This window comes from Argiope bruennichi, chromosome 8 (assembly GCF_947563725.1).
Source record: "Argiope bruennichi chromosome 8, qqArgBrue1.1, whole genome shotgun sequence".
Taxonomy (NCBI): Eukaryota; Metazoa; Arthropoda; class Arachnida; order Araneae; family Araneidae; genus Argiope; species Argiope bruennichi.
Window position 1 is genome coordinate 20,874,754 of NC_079158.1, and position 16,187 is coordinate 20,890,940.

The 16,187-nt window shown below is 29.0% G+C and overlaps 1 protein-coding gene across 1 annotated transcript in view; it reads right to left on the bottom strand.

Annotated features, from left to right (window-relative positions):
- LOC129981085 (neurexin-1b-like) overlaps positions 1-16,187 on the bottom strand; it is a 321,421-nt gene that overhangs the window by 160,529 nt on the left and 144,705 nt on the right. The window contains exon 3 of the mRNA XM_056091735.1: positions 10,325-10,635. Coding sequence (XP_055947710.1) covers positions 10,325-10,635 — 311 coding nt within the window. The remainder of the gene's footprint in view (positions 1-10,324; positions 10,636-16,187) is intronic.

Consider the following 16,187-nt stretch of genomic DNA (forward strand, 5'->3'; position numbering starts at 1 on the left):
TAGTGCAAAAAAAAAAAAAACGCACTATAATCGGACTCGAGTGTGTGAACACGCTGGGAACACGCTAACAACTGCAGGATAACTTTTTGAAAGCAATTAAAAAATAATAAAGTAATTTTATGCATTCTAAAGTAACTGAACAAAAATTTCCATTTCCAATACAGTTATGCTTCTAACATTGCTTCTATTGTATTTCTAAAAAATTGCTTTCAATAGAACACTTAACTAAGAACACATAACTAAGTGTTTATTCATTAATTAATTTTGCACTAAAAGTGACCGAGATACAAATGCCTTTCTTTTTATATATTTTTGATAAAATGACATGTATTTTCGAGAAATTTGTCCATGATGTCCTTGACCGTGGTTCGTTTAGAAAAAAAATCCTTTCACAGTATAAAATGAGTGTTTTCCTTGATGAAATAGAAATTCTTAGAATTTTTATTATCCCATTAAATAGCTGAGTTTTGATGACAATAGTATATTCTTCGATAGATAAATTGTCATTCTCAGCTTCGACAAACACATACTTATAAACAATTTATCTTTAAAGGAAGCAGACAAAGTGCATGGTTTTACAAAATTCAAGGAATTCATGCACTATGATAATACATTTTATATTAAAACAACTACAATAGTAAACATTTCAAATTATGAAATAAAATAATAAAATGTAAAAGGAAATCAGCTTGCGATTTTGGGTGTAATGCTCTGAGATATCAGACTTGCAATTTTCGTCTTTTGGAGATATGGGACACATGCAAAAATTTTCTTACTTCTCATTCTTAAAAGGTTAATTGAAGATATCATGCGCATAATATGAAGTAAAGTGATGTGCGTGAATTTTGCTTTTATATCCGATTTTTTAAAGCGAGAATTCAGAATCTTTAAATAGGAAACACGCCATTACAAGAAGGGGTCAGTGAGCTTGACGTGATATTGAAGAAAATACTCAGATTTTGAATTATATTTAGTTATATTTACTGAATAGTAGTGTACTGCCTATGGAAACGAGCTGATTTTCTGGGAATATTAGTTGTATTTGATTTCATTTGTATCTTTCAAACATAACTTCACGATTTCGCCAACTAATTAATTTTAAGCATCAAATTGTCATTGATATTAAAGCTACTTTTAATACTTCTACATATGATCTAATATAGTATATGTGAGTTCTTCTAATGAAAAACAAATTTATCACATTAAAGGGCTTAAAACTTAAATTAACCAGTTAATAAATTTTATGAAGCACTTATGATTAACTTTCATGCTACTGTAATTTCCTTTTTTTTAAATCTTCATATATAAAGTATAGAGAAAGTATATTAATCGCCTAAGGATTCAAATTGGAGATTATAAGGAATCACCCAGTTTTAGATTTCTTTGAGGGAAAAAAACCAATAACATATTTGGCATTATGCCAATTCATATTTTTATGAACATTACTGAAAAGCGTTCTGAGTGAAAGACCTGAAAGACCGAATCGCCAACTTTAGCTTCCATGAAGCCGAAAAACACATTTTTAGCCTATGCCATATTTGTGAATACGATAATTCAGCAACGCTCTGGGCTAAACGACTGAAATTTCGTATATGGAATTACAATCAAATTAGTAGAATTTCTACCAAATTTTGAATAAAATTTATTCACAGACTGTTTGTCTGACTATTCGAGTACAAGCGAACTCGATGGCTACAAAAAGGCAAACAGAGAGTCCGTTAAAATTTGGTATGCAGATTTAGATTTAAAATATAGAATCTAATCATTATGTCTATCTGTCCATTACTTTGTTTTTACTTATACTAATTTTAAGTCTTTAATTGCAGTTTGTGTACAATTTTATTTCCAGTCAGTGGAAAACAATATATCTAAAACACAAATTCCGGTTTTTGGGTGCCTATTGCAAATATCAAGGATTAGTCACAAACAAATCGCCAAAGATTACGCGATAGATTCAATAAAAATGATAAATTCACATCAAAGATCGATATTTCGTAACTACTGCCATACAAAGCCTTCGAAGTTTTAACCAAGGGTTACCCAGGTTTTATGCAGGGAAGAGAGATAATATCAGATGATTAAAGTGAGTGAGAAAGTGACACACTTTGTGAGACTACCTACGCTAGTTACTTATTTTGGAAACAAAACGGTGGAATTTCACCTCCTTAGTTTTGAGAAATGGAAGAAGATTGAGGGATTTGGAAAAACAATGAAAATATTTTGAAGTGCCGGGTAACAATAATCGACTACAGTTAAAAATTAAGTTCAAAGCATTTTCAAAAAAAAAAAAAAAATCGTTAACATTCAGAAATCTTTTGCATAACTCTTAAATTTGTATCATTAACAATATTTTTTTTAAAATTTTGTAATGGTAAAAAATTTATATTTGAGCAATTATATCTTCGAAAGTTATCACGATAACCCCCCCCCCCTCTTTCTTTGTGTGTGTGTCAAGTTCCGTAGGCAAAATGGTATAGTCTGAAAAGCGATAATACACACAGACATAAACATACACTTCATTATAAATAGAGATAATACAGTTTTGAATATTTTGAGGAATAAATATTAGTTTTGTTTTTAAAATGAAGTTTTTTAAAGAGCCTCTTCTTACAAGGACATTATAGAAAATTTAACTTGCATTGCTTGCAACTACTATAATAATAATGACTATGAAACTAGTTAAAAACCACCATTCAAAAATTTCTATGAATCAAAAAGATTTGATTTTTATTATTATTGTACTGGAAATTTATAGATCGATGAAATAATGAAGAATAAAAAACATAGAATATATTTTAGAATAAAAACTGCTTTACTTTATAAAAAACATGTGTTATATTTCATAAACAGGAAGACTTCTGACATGTATAAAAATTCAGAAACTTATTTCAGGCTTAAATTCGTTCTTCCCTTGCCTTTTTTTGCATTTGAGCTCCATAAATTTAATTTACAAAAATATAATGAAGAATAGTGAAAAATAGAATAAAATTATATACAAGTAAACATTATGAAACGAATTCGAGAGCGCAGCAACGCTTATAAAGTATCATCGCTCCTTATTTATTAGCATTTATAGAACATCCTCTAGAAATTTCATTTTCTACAAATGCTTTCTTTGAAGTCTTCCCTAGGTGCCGAAGGAGTTATTCGAATAAGAAAGCGGAAAATAATTTAAATATTCTTCTCCGTAAGCTCCAGTCACACCTCCTCACGGAGTTTAATAATCGAAGACATTCCGAGTAACTCTGTTTCCGGATCAAATAATACAACTTTTCAACTCTTGGGCTAGATGATGAAAAATCTTTAAATTATATTCTGATTCCTTATGTTAAAAAACAAATTTTTGAAGATAATTTGCTTACTTTAAAATATAAATTTAAGGTAGTAATAAAATAAATTTTAAATGCTTGCAATAATAAGTTAATAAATGAATTAGGTTTAAAGCAATTTAAAATTTCAGACCTATATCAGACTTCATTTAATTTTACTTTCTGTTATAAAAGACTGCTAACTGCAACTTTAACTGCTTTCATGCTATAAAAGATTACATAAGTGCTTACTAAAATACAAAATGAGATTTTTGAAAACATAAAAATACAAACCGATTGCCTTTGACAATATAAATATTAAATCATTTTAAACTCTTAAAGCCTAAAAATGTGATTATTAAAAAATTTATTTGTCTAAAATTAAGCATCATAGCGCTATGAATTATTCGAAACAAAGTTAATTTAGGCATGTTTAATATCATTTACTCAAATTATGCGGTACGCCTTAGTTAACCTCTACAGTGCATTGTCTAGCCATTTGGCTGCACGCTTTTATTGCTATGATTCATTAATTTTCACATGTTTGCTCAATTAATTTTCACATATCTGTTTCAAAAGACAACAAAAAGTGCTTGAAAATCCTTTTATAAATGCATTTTTATAAACATGTGTAGAAAAGATTTAATGTGGAAATAGTGGTACTATAATTAAACTGTAAACTTGCAACAATACCAAGATGATTCATGCATAAAATTTCAACCATTAAAAATATTACGAATTTTTTTTTTTTTTTTTTTTTTTTTTTGCATTGCAAAGAAATATACTGGTAAAAAGGGGCTTTTAATTCTATTGCTGAATTGTTGTAATGGTATTTTGTGTCACTGGAAATTGTAAATTGTATTTAATACACAATATTTAATTCATAAAATTTAACATTTCATTTTTTTTTTTGATTTTATGAAAAAAAAAATAACTAAAGCTTTTTGAAGTAATTTTCCTAAATTATATGCAGCTATTCAAGTCACATTCAGTTTTTAAGTAAAAAAATAATAAGTCATGCATTTTAGGGTTAATCATTCAATCGTGTAAATTAGACAAAACAAAACAGAAATTTCAATGTTCATTTGGAATTTCTTGCAATAATATAGCGCCTAATATTTGCCTGGGTGTTGTTCAGTTTCAAAAGATCTATTTTTATATAAGCTGACAAGTACACGAAGCACTGTCATAAAATTCTTGGAAGTGAAATCGAATAGATTTTTAGTCGTAAATCCAATACCTGAAAGTTCCAAATCTTGCTTGGCAGCATTTCTGCGAAAGTTAAAAGATGAAAGAACTGCTTATTTCGAAAAAGGTTTCATTCAAAAGGGATTTCGAAAACATGATGAATAAAGACAGCTAAGGCACTTTACAATTTAAAGAAAAATTACAGTATAATTTAGCAAATTTGAATGCTTCTAATTTGAATTTATTGATATTAAACATCTGACCAGAGAAAAATGTAAACTGTGTTTGAAAGTAATTGCAGAAAAAAGCTTACATTTTCGATTATTTTTAATTAAAATCATGAATAACCCTTTTACCTACTACCCAATAATTCTTATTTAACGAATTAAGCAGAGAAAATGTCAAACGGTCTGCTCTGTAGAGCATGAATTTTTGCATCATGTATGCACCATCCCATAATTTACAAATAGAATGCCGTCAACAAACATTATCAAGCTAAATTTAATTGCACGATGGAAAGCCACTTATTGTTCACTTATGGACTTTCTAAGACTATAAGAGAAAAACCATAAAAACCAACTTATAATTTGTGTGAAATCCCGAGTATAAAAGTCTTCGATTTTAATAAACTATGCCCGAATGAAAGTCAGTTCTATCATATAGTCTAAAACATCGCCATTAATCTTAAAAAAGTGCAAAAAAAAAGTGTAAACAATGTTATGATTAAAAATTACAGCGTTACTAGTATAGAATCAAAATTAATTTCTTCTTGTAAAGTAAATTCTTGAAATTTCAAACAGTGCACTTCCATCAAGGACATAACCTGATGAAATTTTGAAAATATAATAAAAATAAGTGAAAAATTGATTTCAATTAAATATAAAGTGAATCAATTTGAATAAAGTGAATGGAAATGAGCAGGACTTTGTAGCATAAAGTAAAACAATAAACAGTTAGATATTATCTGACTTGCGATATTGAGTTTTGCTTGTCATCGACAAGATACATGAATTAATTTTATTTAAAATTCATACACTGCATATGTGCCTGATCATGGTTTCCGAATATAATAGCTTAAAAACAATTTTCTCTCGTTTCTATTTTAATAGATTAATTAAGCATATCCAATAAATAGTAAAAGATATTTCATATTCCTTTCCTTATAAGAAGATTTGTAAAATTAACCGATTGGAAATCTCTCTCTTCTAATTTAATAGATTATTTAAGCATATCCAATAAAAAGTAAAAGATATTTCACATACCTTTCTGATTGATTGAATAAAAATATGTTATCGTTTTCAGTTCATTCAAAATCTTTCGGAATAAAATAAAACAATTTTTAAAAGCACTTAATTAATGGAGTAAAAATCAATATAAAAAATATTTTCTTTTAGTACTTAATTTTAAATTCTTTGTTATAATTATTGTAGAATCTTCAAAATAAATTAATCTGATATTCAAAGAATTTTCAAACTTGTATCAAACTTGTCACATTTAATAATAGCAGGTATTACACTCACATTGGTTCGAATTTTTTGAACATTTTGAAGACATTTATTGAAAATAAAATTCTGAAAACATTAATGACAGATTTCCAACTTTTAAATAGAATAAAAAAGTCGAGTCATTTAAAAATATGAGATAAATAAATACCTAGAAGTGATTAAAGACTCTTGTAAATTTCTTATAACATTTTTCAAATATAAATAAATTGCTTTGAAATGCATCTACAACTTAACAAAAAATGTTTAATAACAATTATTGCTTATTGCATGGCAAAAATAATAAAATATTATTATTGAATTAAACAATAACAATGAAGAGCTCCATTCTGGCATTTGAACGAAAATTAAATTCAGGGAAACAAAATTTTATATAAAAGATCCAATAAAATAACAAACTTTTGAGAAGAATAAAATATGAGATAACCATGGTTATCTCATACTACGTGTATTTCAAGTTTATTTATTATATATCAAAGTAAAGAATGCTGTAAGAGTTTTCAGAAACATTTATTTTATTAGAGAAACGATGAAAAATACCAAAAACAAAAATATTTTAGTTATTACTCGGAAATTTCACGAGAACTGAGACAAAGAAAAATATCATGTTATTATAGATGTGTACACGGCAAAATAACTCGCAAAATTCAAGTTACTCTTGACTTATGATAAATCAATTTTAACAAAAGACGCTTTATTTTTACACTACATTTGCCTTCACAAATAACTTTGGGTTGCATCTGATCTTTTCTTTCAAATTGATTTGAATCAAGTGAATATGCTTGAATAGAAAAAGAATTTGAATGCAGGATGAGAGAATACATTATTTATCCGCAAGAATGATCTGAGAAATTTAAAATAAATATTTATTTGGAGGAAAGCTACTACATTACAGTAAAGTAAATTCTATTTTAAAAGCAAATTCTATTATGTATTAGAAGAAGCGGAAATTTATTTTAAGACTTTTCAAAATGTCTTCGAAAGATATTTCTGCTGCAACACAATAATCGTTTGGGTATTCTGTTTTTGAAAGAAAAAAAACGAATGAATAAATATTAAAATATAAGAACTCCCTTGGTAACAAGTATTTAAATGTTAACTGACTGACAACTAACATTTAGACTACTCAGAATGTTAATGTGAAATATTGTAAAATGATATTAAATAGATTTAATGAAAACCTTTAAAATCTCAGTTTTAATAGGCATTAAAAAATATAACTTTTCACTTCAATTATTTACTGCTTTTTAGCCTCTGCTGCAATTTATAATTCTTTGTTATAATTATTATGGAATCTTAAAATTATTATGTATCAAGAAGTCTATTCATCAAATTTCTCCACACATATGGAATTAAAATTTAATTAAATCTATTAATTAAAGGATAATTTAATCAAAATATTAAAATAACGAATTGTCATCGACAACATATAAATACATATAAAATTTCAAAATACTAACGCATTAAATATAGACGCTTTACATCCATTTTTATATATAAGAAAATATATATATTTTTAAAATTAATAAGTATTAAAAGATTTTGATCTAAATAATCTATTAATTTTTAGTTAAAAAAGTGAATAATTAAAAAATAGGCATTAGAAAACTATTATACTGTTTAGAAATTATTGCTTATTTTCTTCATAGCTTGTTAACTTTGCTAGTTTTATAAAGTTGTTTCTTAATAATGCATATCGCATTCAGACAATTTTTTACACATTATAGTTTATGTGCACGAATTTATAACTTTAATCATTACTTTTAAAATTAAAGATTACATAAATAAAATATTGTTATGCTACAAAATACACTTTTTAACCATCTGATGGGAATCTCCAAACTAGACTACAAATTTGCATGCAACATTCTCAGGAGTGACTCAATGATTTACATTTAAATGGAAATTTTATATAAAAATTATTTCACAGTCTAGTTTCCAGGATGAAAGAGATTCAGCTGCAGTCAGATGGATTTGCAGCATCATGTTATTATGCTATAGTTAGACATGTTGAATACCAGTTACTTCAATTGTGAACATATAATTAATCCAGTAATGGAAATTTTAAAACAAATCTGAAGTCAAATTAAAGCATTTTTATAGTGATTATAGTTGGAAGATTTGAAATAGTTTTACTGAGTGAAATAAAAACTTGTTGAATTACGATAAAATAAGATGATTTAGAATTTGTGGGACACTTCAAGCTGATACTAACTATGCATAGAAAATATACCATGATATTATTTTTTAGTGTGGAATAACAACGAAAATTTGAAAATCCAATTTTATCAGTTTTTTAAAAAGAAATATTTCTTTAGTTTAAATACCTTCTACTTTCTAATCTGTACTATATAAACCATTACTATAATTAAATATTGAAACAATTTTATCGAATTTCCTACCAGATGGCGCCAAATATACAGAATCAAAATGTAAACAACTTGATAAACTAACCATTCAAAAAATAATAAAAGAATAAATTGTTCTCAGAAGTGTAAATATATTTAATTTCAAAAGCCTAGCCCTCCTGGAAGTTATTGAAAAATAAATAACAAAATCCCATTTTTGAAAACATAGAACAAGTCAAGTTAAATGCAAAAATGTAAAAAAATAATTAAACAAAAACAGGAAACGAAAAAAATTTCCCAACAGAAAAATAATTTGACATTTGGTTGACCTAAGAGAAATATCCAAAGTAAAATGATATTCTGTTTGTAATTAAATTTGATTCATGCGAGATTATATTCTGATTTGATTATTTCTGTTTCCAATGAAATACATAAGGCATCAATAAAAAAAATATTTTAAGATTATACGCATCGTTTAATATCGATGAATTTGATAAACAAGTGATGAACTTTTTAAAGAAATCACTTAAAAGCTATCTTGCTAATAAATGAAGAGTCGCCATAATAAATGGAAAAGAAAAGTAGTTGCCACAAAGATCAAGATATATATTTAGATTTAAAGCTAAATATTGTGCAATTTTTTAATTAAATATACGGCCTGCAGATATTTTGAAAGAGAAAAATGTACTTATATTTATAAATTAATAAATTTTAATCTTTAGACTTTGACTGCTTAATGCAAGTATTTAGAGGAAGGCACAGTAAAGTTTCACTAATTTCCAAATTGTTTAGAGATAAGTTCATTTCTTTTATCCACTTACCGAGTTAGAAATTCTTGTCTACTCCTAATTCCATTAAATGTATTCATAATATATGGAAATGTTCTTTAAAAGAAATACAAAGTTTCTTGGTTGATGCGATTATAGTTAACCATGCATTAATCACTGAACATACCATATCATTATTCAATTTTTGGTGGTTAAATCATAATAAAGTAGTGACGTGAATACTAAAACATCAAAAATTCGCTAATTTGCAGTTTAGTTTATGAAAAAAGAGGTGGTAAATATATTTACTAGAGATTGTTCAGGGGTAACTAAAAGTGGTAAGCATAGTTACCACTGAGCTTTAAGAGTAAAAATATCATCGAATGTTCACTGGTAAATATACTTACCACTTAATTTTAGGTAATTTAAAACAATTTTATTCAATTTTTTTAAAGTTAGAAATCATGAAATTTCTTGGAAATTAAATTCTGTAATGCCTTGCTTTAAAGTTTGAAGTTCATTTTGTATTTATTAGGACGACTAGGCGAATCTTACATTGCAGGAAATTAAAACTATTGCAATCTGATGCAATTTTATTAATAACTTAAGAAATAAATTAAAATGTCATTGACTACAATATTTAAATAATAAACGCATTAAATATGAAGTCAAAGTATGCATAAAAGCATTAACAGAGAGATTCCGAATCCTGAGAAACTCCAACTGGGTGAAAAGCCTTTGTGCATCTTTAAAAATGAATATTGAAAAATGAATTCAATAACAAATACCAATAATTATATATAAGACTATCTTAAACATAAGAAACAACATAATGGTGTTTCAATTTTAAAAACTTTTCTGGAAGATAAAAATTGAATGACAAACGCTGGAACTTAATGTCGTTATGAAAACCCTCGAACCATGAACGGGAAGTGGTAAGTATAATGACCACTTTTGAATTTAAATGATTTTTAATTATAGACTTAATGCATTTCAGAGCTATTAAGGTAGCTCAATCAAATTTGAAGAATCTGATTATCTTATTTATCATTTTAAAATGCTTTTTACTAGTCCGCATAAAATATCTTTTGCAGATGGTAAGAAGATCCTGATACCAGATAACCAGATACCAGATATATCAGATTACCAGATACCAGATATACAGATATAAAGGTTTAAACTCAATGAAAGTACCCTAAAATGGCACTGACCTCTCTGACTTTTCTATGGACGAGCACCTTATGCCACTGATTGTCATCGAATCTGACTTTGGCGGGTTTTAGGACCTTCTCCACAGAGCTGGACCCAAGGTGAATGATGAGCAAGATTCCTCCGTCCTTTAGGGTGAGCAACAGGTGATCCTCTCCTTTACCCGTGTACAGCAGCAAACCGTTGGGCTGTCTGGACTTGAAGTACAGGGAGATCTGGTCACTGGAGCTGAGGATGGGCTCGGCGTTGAGGGACAGGAGGTTGAAGGACAGATACTCGGAACCGCGAAAGGTGGCTTCAGCAGGAGTCCGTTCTGAAACGACAAAGAATGGAACATATTTTACTGTTGGTGGTTTTCCCACAAAGCGAAGCACAATTGTGTGTTAGATTATCTCTGCCTTACAACTTATCAAGGAAGAAAACCTACCCCCAAACATAAGAACTCAATTCGTCTTCTTGCATCGATACTACTCATATACTTTTATCAATAAGAAACTGCTACCACGCCTTACTCCTTATCGCGAAACTTTGGCTGGTTATACCAAGTGAAATCCTCACGATCTTATTTCGAATCAGGAAACTGAACTTGCAACAGTCGTGATATATTTAAAAGTTACTCATGAGATAGACTTGACAGTTTAAAGGCAACGACTCGGCTTCGATTCCCGTTGAAATTCGATGAAATTTGCATTTACCTCACTTAAATGAAAGCAAATCTTGATATGAGGTGATCATGTCAAACTTAAAATTTTGTTGCAACCTTAGTATCGTGAAATAGAGGTTCTTTTCCTATGGTAAGTTATAAGTCATAATCTGATAACTATTACATCATTGTTAAAGAATTATGAGGAGTTGTTGGTACTTGCCTATGGCACTTGCCACGGACAAGCCCGCTGTTCAAAGACAGCCGGTTTAAGCCTCAGGGGGAGCGCCTCTTGTTTTTATCGTAGAGCCAACTTGGGCAAGAGTACGACTTGACTACTCACGCATCACTCATTCGCTTGCACAACCCCTTTTAACAGGAGGACACATTCACACATCTCACAGATAGAACAGCCATGCCCAAACCGGGACCCGATCTAGGGACGCCCAGATCACGGGGAAGATGCGCTACCCCTATGCTAGGATGCTGGCATTATGAGGAGAAGTTGTCATAATACGAACAGTGCCATAACTGGCAAGTGCCTTTTCACTGGCAAAAAAACTCTCATAATAAAAAATAAAAAAAATGTTTTTCGGGAAATTAGTATCGGTATAGATTTTCTGAATAACATAATAAATGATAATGAGTCCTGATAACGCTTTATCTCTTAAATAGATATCGATGAGACAAAAATGTAATCATATATAAACAACATTGAAACAGAATATGAATGTAAAAAATTGGAGTACATTGGTACAATTTTTACAATTTTTTATTTGATTTGACTTCCACGTACGTTAATTTTAAGATTGTGTACATCGCAAAATTTCAATAAAAAACATTATTTTCAGAATTTCATCATTAGTTAATTGATTTATTTTAAATAACTTTTGATTTCAGTTTTAATTTGAGAAAAAGATACTTCCATATGTCAAAATATTTTTGATAATAAATTTTTAAAAAAATTAGAAACATTTTAAATTGTAAATTATTTTAATTTTGGTATATTTTTGAAAATCTGTGCTTTAAAATCATTTTTATTAAATTTAATAAGCATCTTACTCAAGCGGTAATACAAAGGTCTATACTTTTCACTGGCTCGCACATTTTACAAAAACTGTCACTAACAATATACTAACTTACAAGCATAAATTTTATTTGTATATCGTATTACTTACTTTTTTAGAGAGCTGATCTTCGATTTCATTTGAATTTTATAGGAAGATTTGAATTATTATTATTTTATAATTATCGTTAAACCGATACTTCAAAATTTTCACTAAGCTTAAGCTAAAAAGACCCTGTTCAGAATTTCAGTAAAATTATGATTTGAAAGAATTTACTCTTAAAGAAATTTTTAAATACTATTTAATTTTTGATTTATATTTTGAACGTAATTTAAGTACTTTTAAGCTCTAATTAAAGCAAGGTGTAGAAAACGTTACTTTAGCTATGCTATTTCTAAAATTATAGAAAAATTTTAATCTCATCAAACCTATTCCTGATGTAAAAACTAACTTAACTTAAACTTTTAAATTTTAATTTAAACTTCTTCATTCTAAATTTAAAATGCGTTTTACTAAAAACAATTTTATGTTTCGTTTATAATCCCGGTACGTTCAGGAACTATAAATTTTCGTATTTCAACGCAGCTTCAGTATCGATTCATTTATATATTATGCTACTTAATCTCTTGCGAATTCCAGTGTTTTGATTATCTAATGTAGATGAAACTTCTCGTTTTAAAAATGAGCTGCCTTATTGATTCAAATGAAATGACAATTTAATTTAAATCTTAATTTATTTACTATTTATTTATTCGTCCCTATTATTTATTCTCTTTATTATTTATTCTTAAATTTTCTCTCACTTCCTGATCCGAATCCTATTTCTTTATTTAATTATTTCTAACACGCGCTCTAAAAAATTGATGACTTCGTAATTCTGACACTACAAGCGAAGGAATAAAAATCCATAACGACCATAGCATAATTTCCAAAGGTACCTAAGATACCATTTCCTAAGTCGACATGCATAAAATAAATCCCTCTAAGAATCTTCTACTAAAATTACTAAGGGAAAATATTTTCAGACTTTTCGCTTCGCTCGTTTCCCGATGTACATAGGTCCGGTACAAAATATGTCCTCCCATGGAAAATAATTTGTAGAAATTTATTATTAATTAATAAATTTCTACAAATAATTCAAAATATAATAATATATATAATATTATTATATTATAATAATTATATAATTTCCAAATTTATCTTCTTTTCGATCACTAATTTACAAAAATGTGTTGCATATATATCTGAGATGGAAAATATTAAAAATTATGAAAAGAAATAAAACAATTTAGTGAACTCTGGTTTGATTTATAATATGCCATTGGTTGAGTTGAAAAATGAAAATAATGAAATTGGATTGTATTTCACTGCAGCATGGCATGATCTGGTTACAAATCACGGTTAAAAATTAATTTTAAAAGATTAATCAAAATTAAAGTGAAATTTCCACGGAAATGGAATCGGTATCGTTTAATACGTAACTTTCGGAATTTTAAGATGGTATAAAAAGGGTTTTATGTAATAATTTGCTTTCAAGTTATTGTGTGAAATAATCTTAAATAATAATTGCCCCAAGTGTGTTTAGAATCCAGTGGCCCAGGAGGAAACATGGAAGAAACCACAAATTCGCAAGTATATATTTATAACATAATAAGATGATTTTCAGAGTGCTATCTAAATGTATAAACGAATATGCAAATAAAATTCTTATTATAGCAAACATTTGCAGTTGCTGTTTTTTTATATAAATCTCAAAAAGATTGAAAAAAAAAACATTTCTCTATTGAAATCGAAGAAGAAAAAGTTGCATTGTGATAATCATCAGAACAATAATAAAAGAAAAGCATGGCTAATTTGTGAAAAAAATACTTGAAAAATTAAAAGTTTGAGCCTCAACTTCATATTTTTTCGCTAAGTGTCTTGAGTATTCGTGCTACATGAACTTCCCACGGTATTGGAATTTAGATACGCTCCATATATGGATAGATAGTATTTCACCAATAAAATGCCGCAGATTAAAAATGTAAAATTTGTAGAATCTGTCCAAAATGCAAAAACTAATTTCTGAATTTTAAACGTCAAATGAAAATAACATAGATTTTAAATAAATAAATCAGAGTAATGTATTTTTTCCCTCATTAATAAGCTAATGTTTATTAAATGATCATATTTTCATTTATTTTTTGAAAAAATAGGCAAAAAACTGATTATATAAATTTTTTTTATTTCCAATTCATACTTATTAATTTGATATCAAATATGATTCCTTATAGTATTGTGATGCATTGCTCTTTTTAAAGACATACATTTATTATTTTTTTCATGATGCATTCAATTATTAAAAGAGATTTTTTTAATGACTTTAAATAAATCTTAAAAGGATATTTACTAGTTTTAAAATTAAAATCTATAATTAATTGCAAGTGAATTTATATATATATATATATATATATATATATATATATATATATATATATATATATACTCTCATGTCCAAAATTAAGGTCACAAAAATGTTTTTCAAAGTAATTCTAAATGGCTACCAGTAAAATTTAAGCAAATTAGATTTTATATATTGTGAAGGACCGGCAACACGACATTAACCCTTGTTGTGGGATAAAATGTTGTTTAGCATTAGTTTTTGAGGAACTACTGAAATTAGACCGTTTAGGCATCTGGGATTTTTGTCTGCAATTTTGTGAATATTGAATTAAAAAAAATATAACATGATTCCAGTGAGAATGAGGTCTCATAATCGTTTAGACGATTCATTGAGCTGGAGAACCGTCGGCAAGCTTGAAGTTGGGCAGTCTCAAGCGGAGGTGGCTCGGTGATTACAAGTGTTACCGAAAGTGGTAACCAGGTTGTGGAATCAATTCCAAACAAGTGGTACTGTAACCAGGAAGGCCGGCCAAGGCCGTCACAGAACAAAGACGCCTGTACAGGATCGCTATTTGGCTTTAAGCGCACGGCTGACAACGGCTCCTCAACTTGCTCTTGACCTTGCTGCTGCGTCTGGAATAAGAATTTCCAGACAAACAGTATACAGACGTCTAGCAGAGAGGGCCTTTTATGCCCTGCGACCAGTTGAGTGCGTGCCTTTAGCTGCATCCAACAGAAAAGCCCGGTTCCTGTGGTGCCTAACACAGCAGTCTTGGGCACAGCAAGAATGGGGCGTGTTCTTTTCAGTGATGAGTCGAGATTTACCATACAGAGTAACACTCGTCGAATCTTCATCTGGAGAGAGCGAGGATCTCGCTATCATCCCTCCTACGTAAAAGAAATCGACAGATTTGATGCAGAGGAATCCTTGTCTGGGAGGGCATAATATTGGGCAGTCGTACACCATTGCACGTCTTCGATGCGGGTACTGTCAATGCACATCTCTTTAGAGACGAGATCCTTGAAGCCTATGTGAGGTTGTTTCGGGGTGCTTTTGGCCGAGACTTCATATTTATGGACGATAACGCGCCTCCACACAGAGCTCAGATCGTTGATGTTTTTCCTGAGGAAGAGAATATTCGACGTATAGACTGATCATCGAGGTCTCCGGATCACAATCCTATTGAACATGTTTGGGATGGTCTCGGAAGAGCCATTGCACAGCGTAACCCCCCACCTAATACCCTCAGAGAGGTAAAAGCCGCGCTTTTGGAAGAATGAGCTTTGTTGCCCCAAGCATTTATTGACACCCTCATAAACAGTATGAAAGCTCGTTGTGAAGCTTGTATAGCAGTGCACGGTGGTCACACTCCATATTAGACAGGCTTTTCCCGAGATCTCTGATTCATAATGTAACACTTTTTGATATACCTTGTTTCTTAATTCCCAATTAAAATCTTTTCCATGTTGTTATGTGTCTATGTTCTTTCTTTCATTGTAGTGTACCTCTGTGCCAAATTTCGTGGCAACACAGTGAATAGTTATCCATTTTCCTCAGATTTTATGTTTGTGACCTTAATTTTGGACATGAGTGTATATATATATATATATATATATATATATATATATATATATATATATATATAATGTATTTCGAATCCTGTCGACAAAATATTATGTAATATTATTTTGTTTGAAGCAGAAGGCAGGTTTGAAGACATAGACGATACGTTGTATTTTTAATTCTCTTTAATATCCATCACGGGAAGGCAA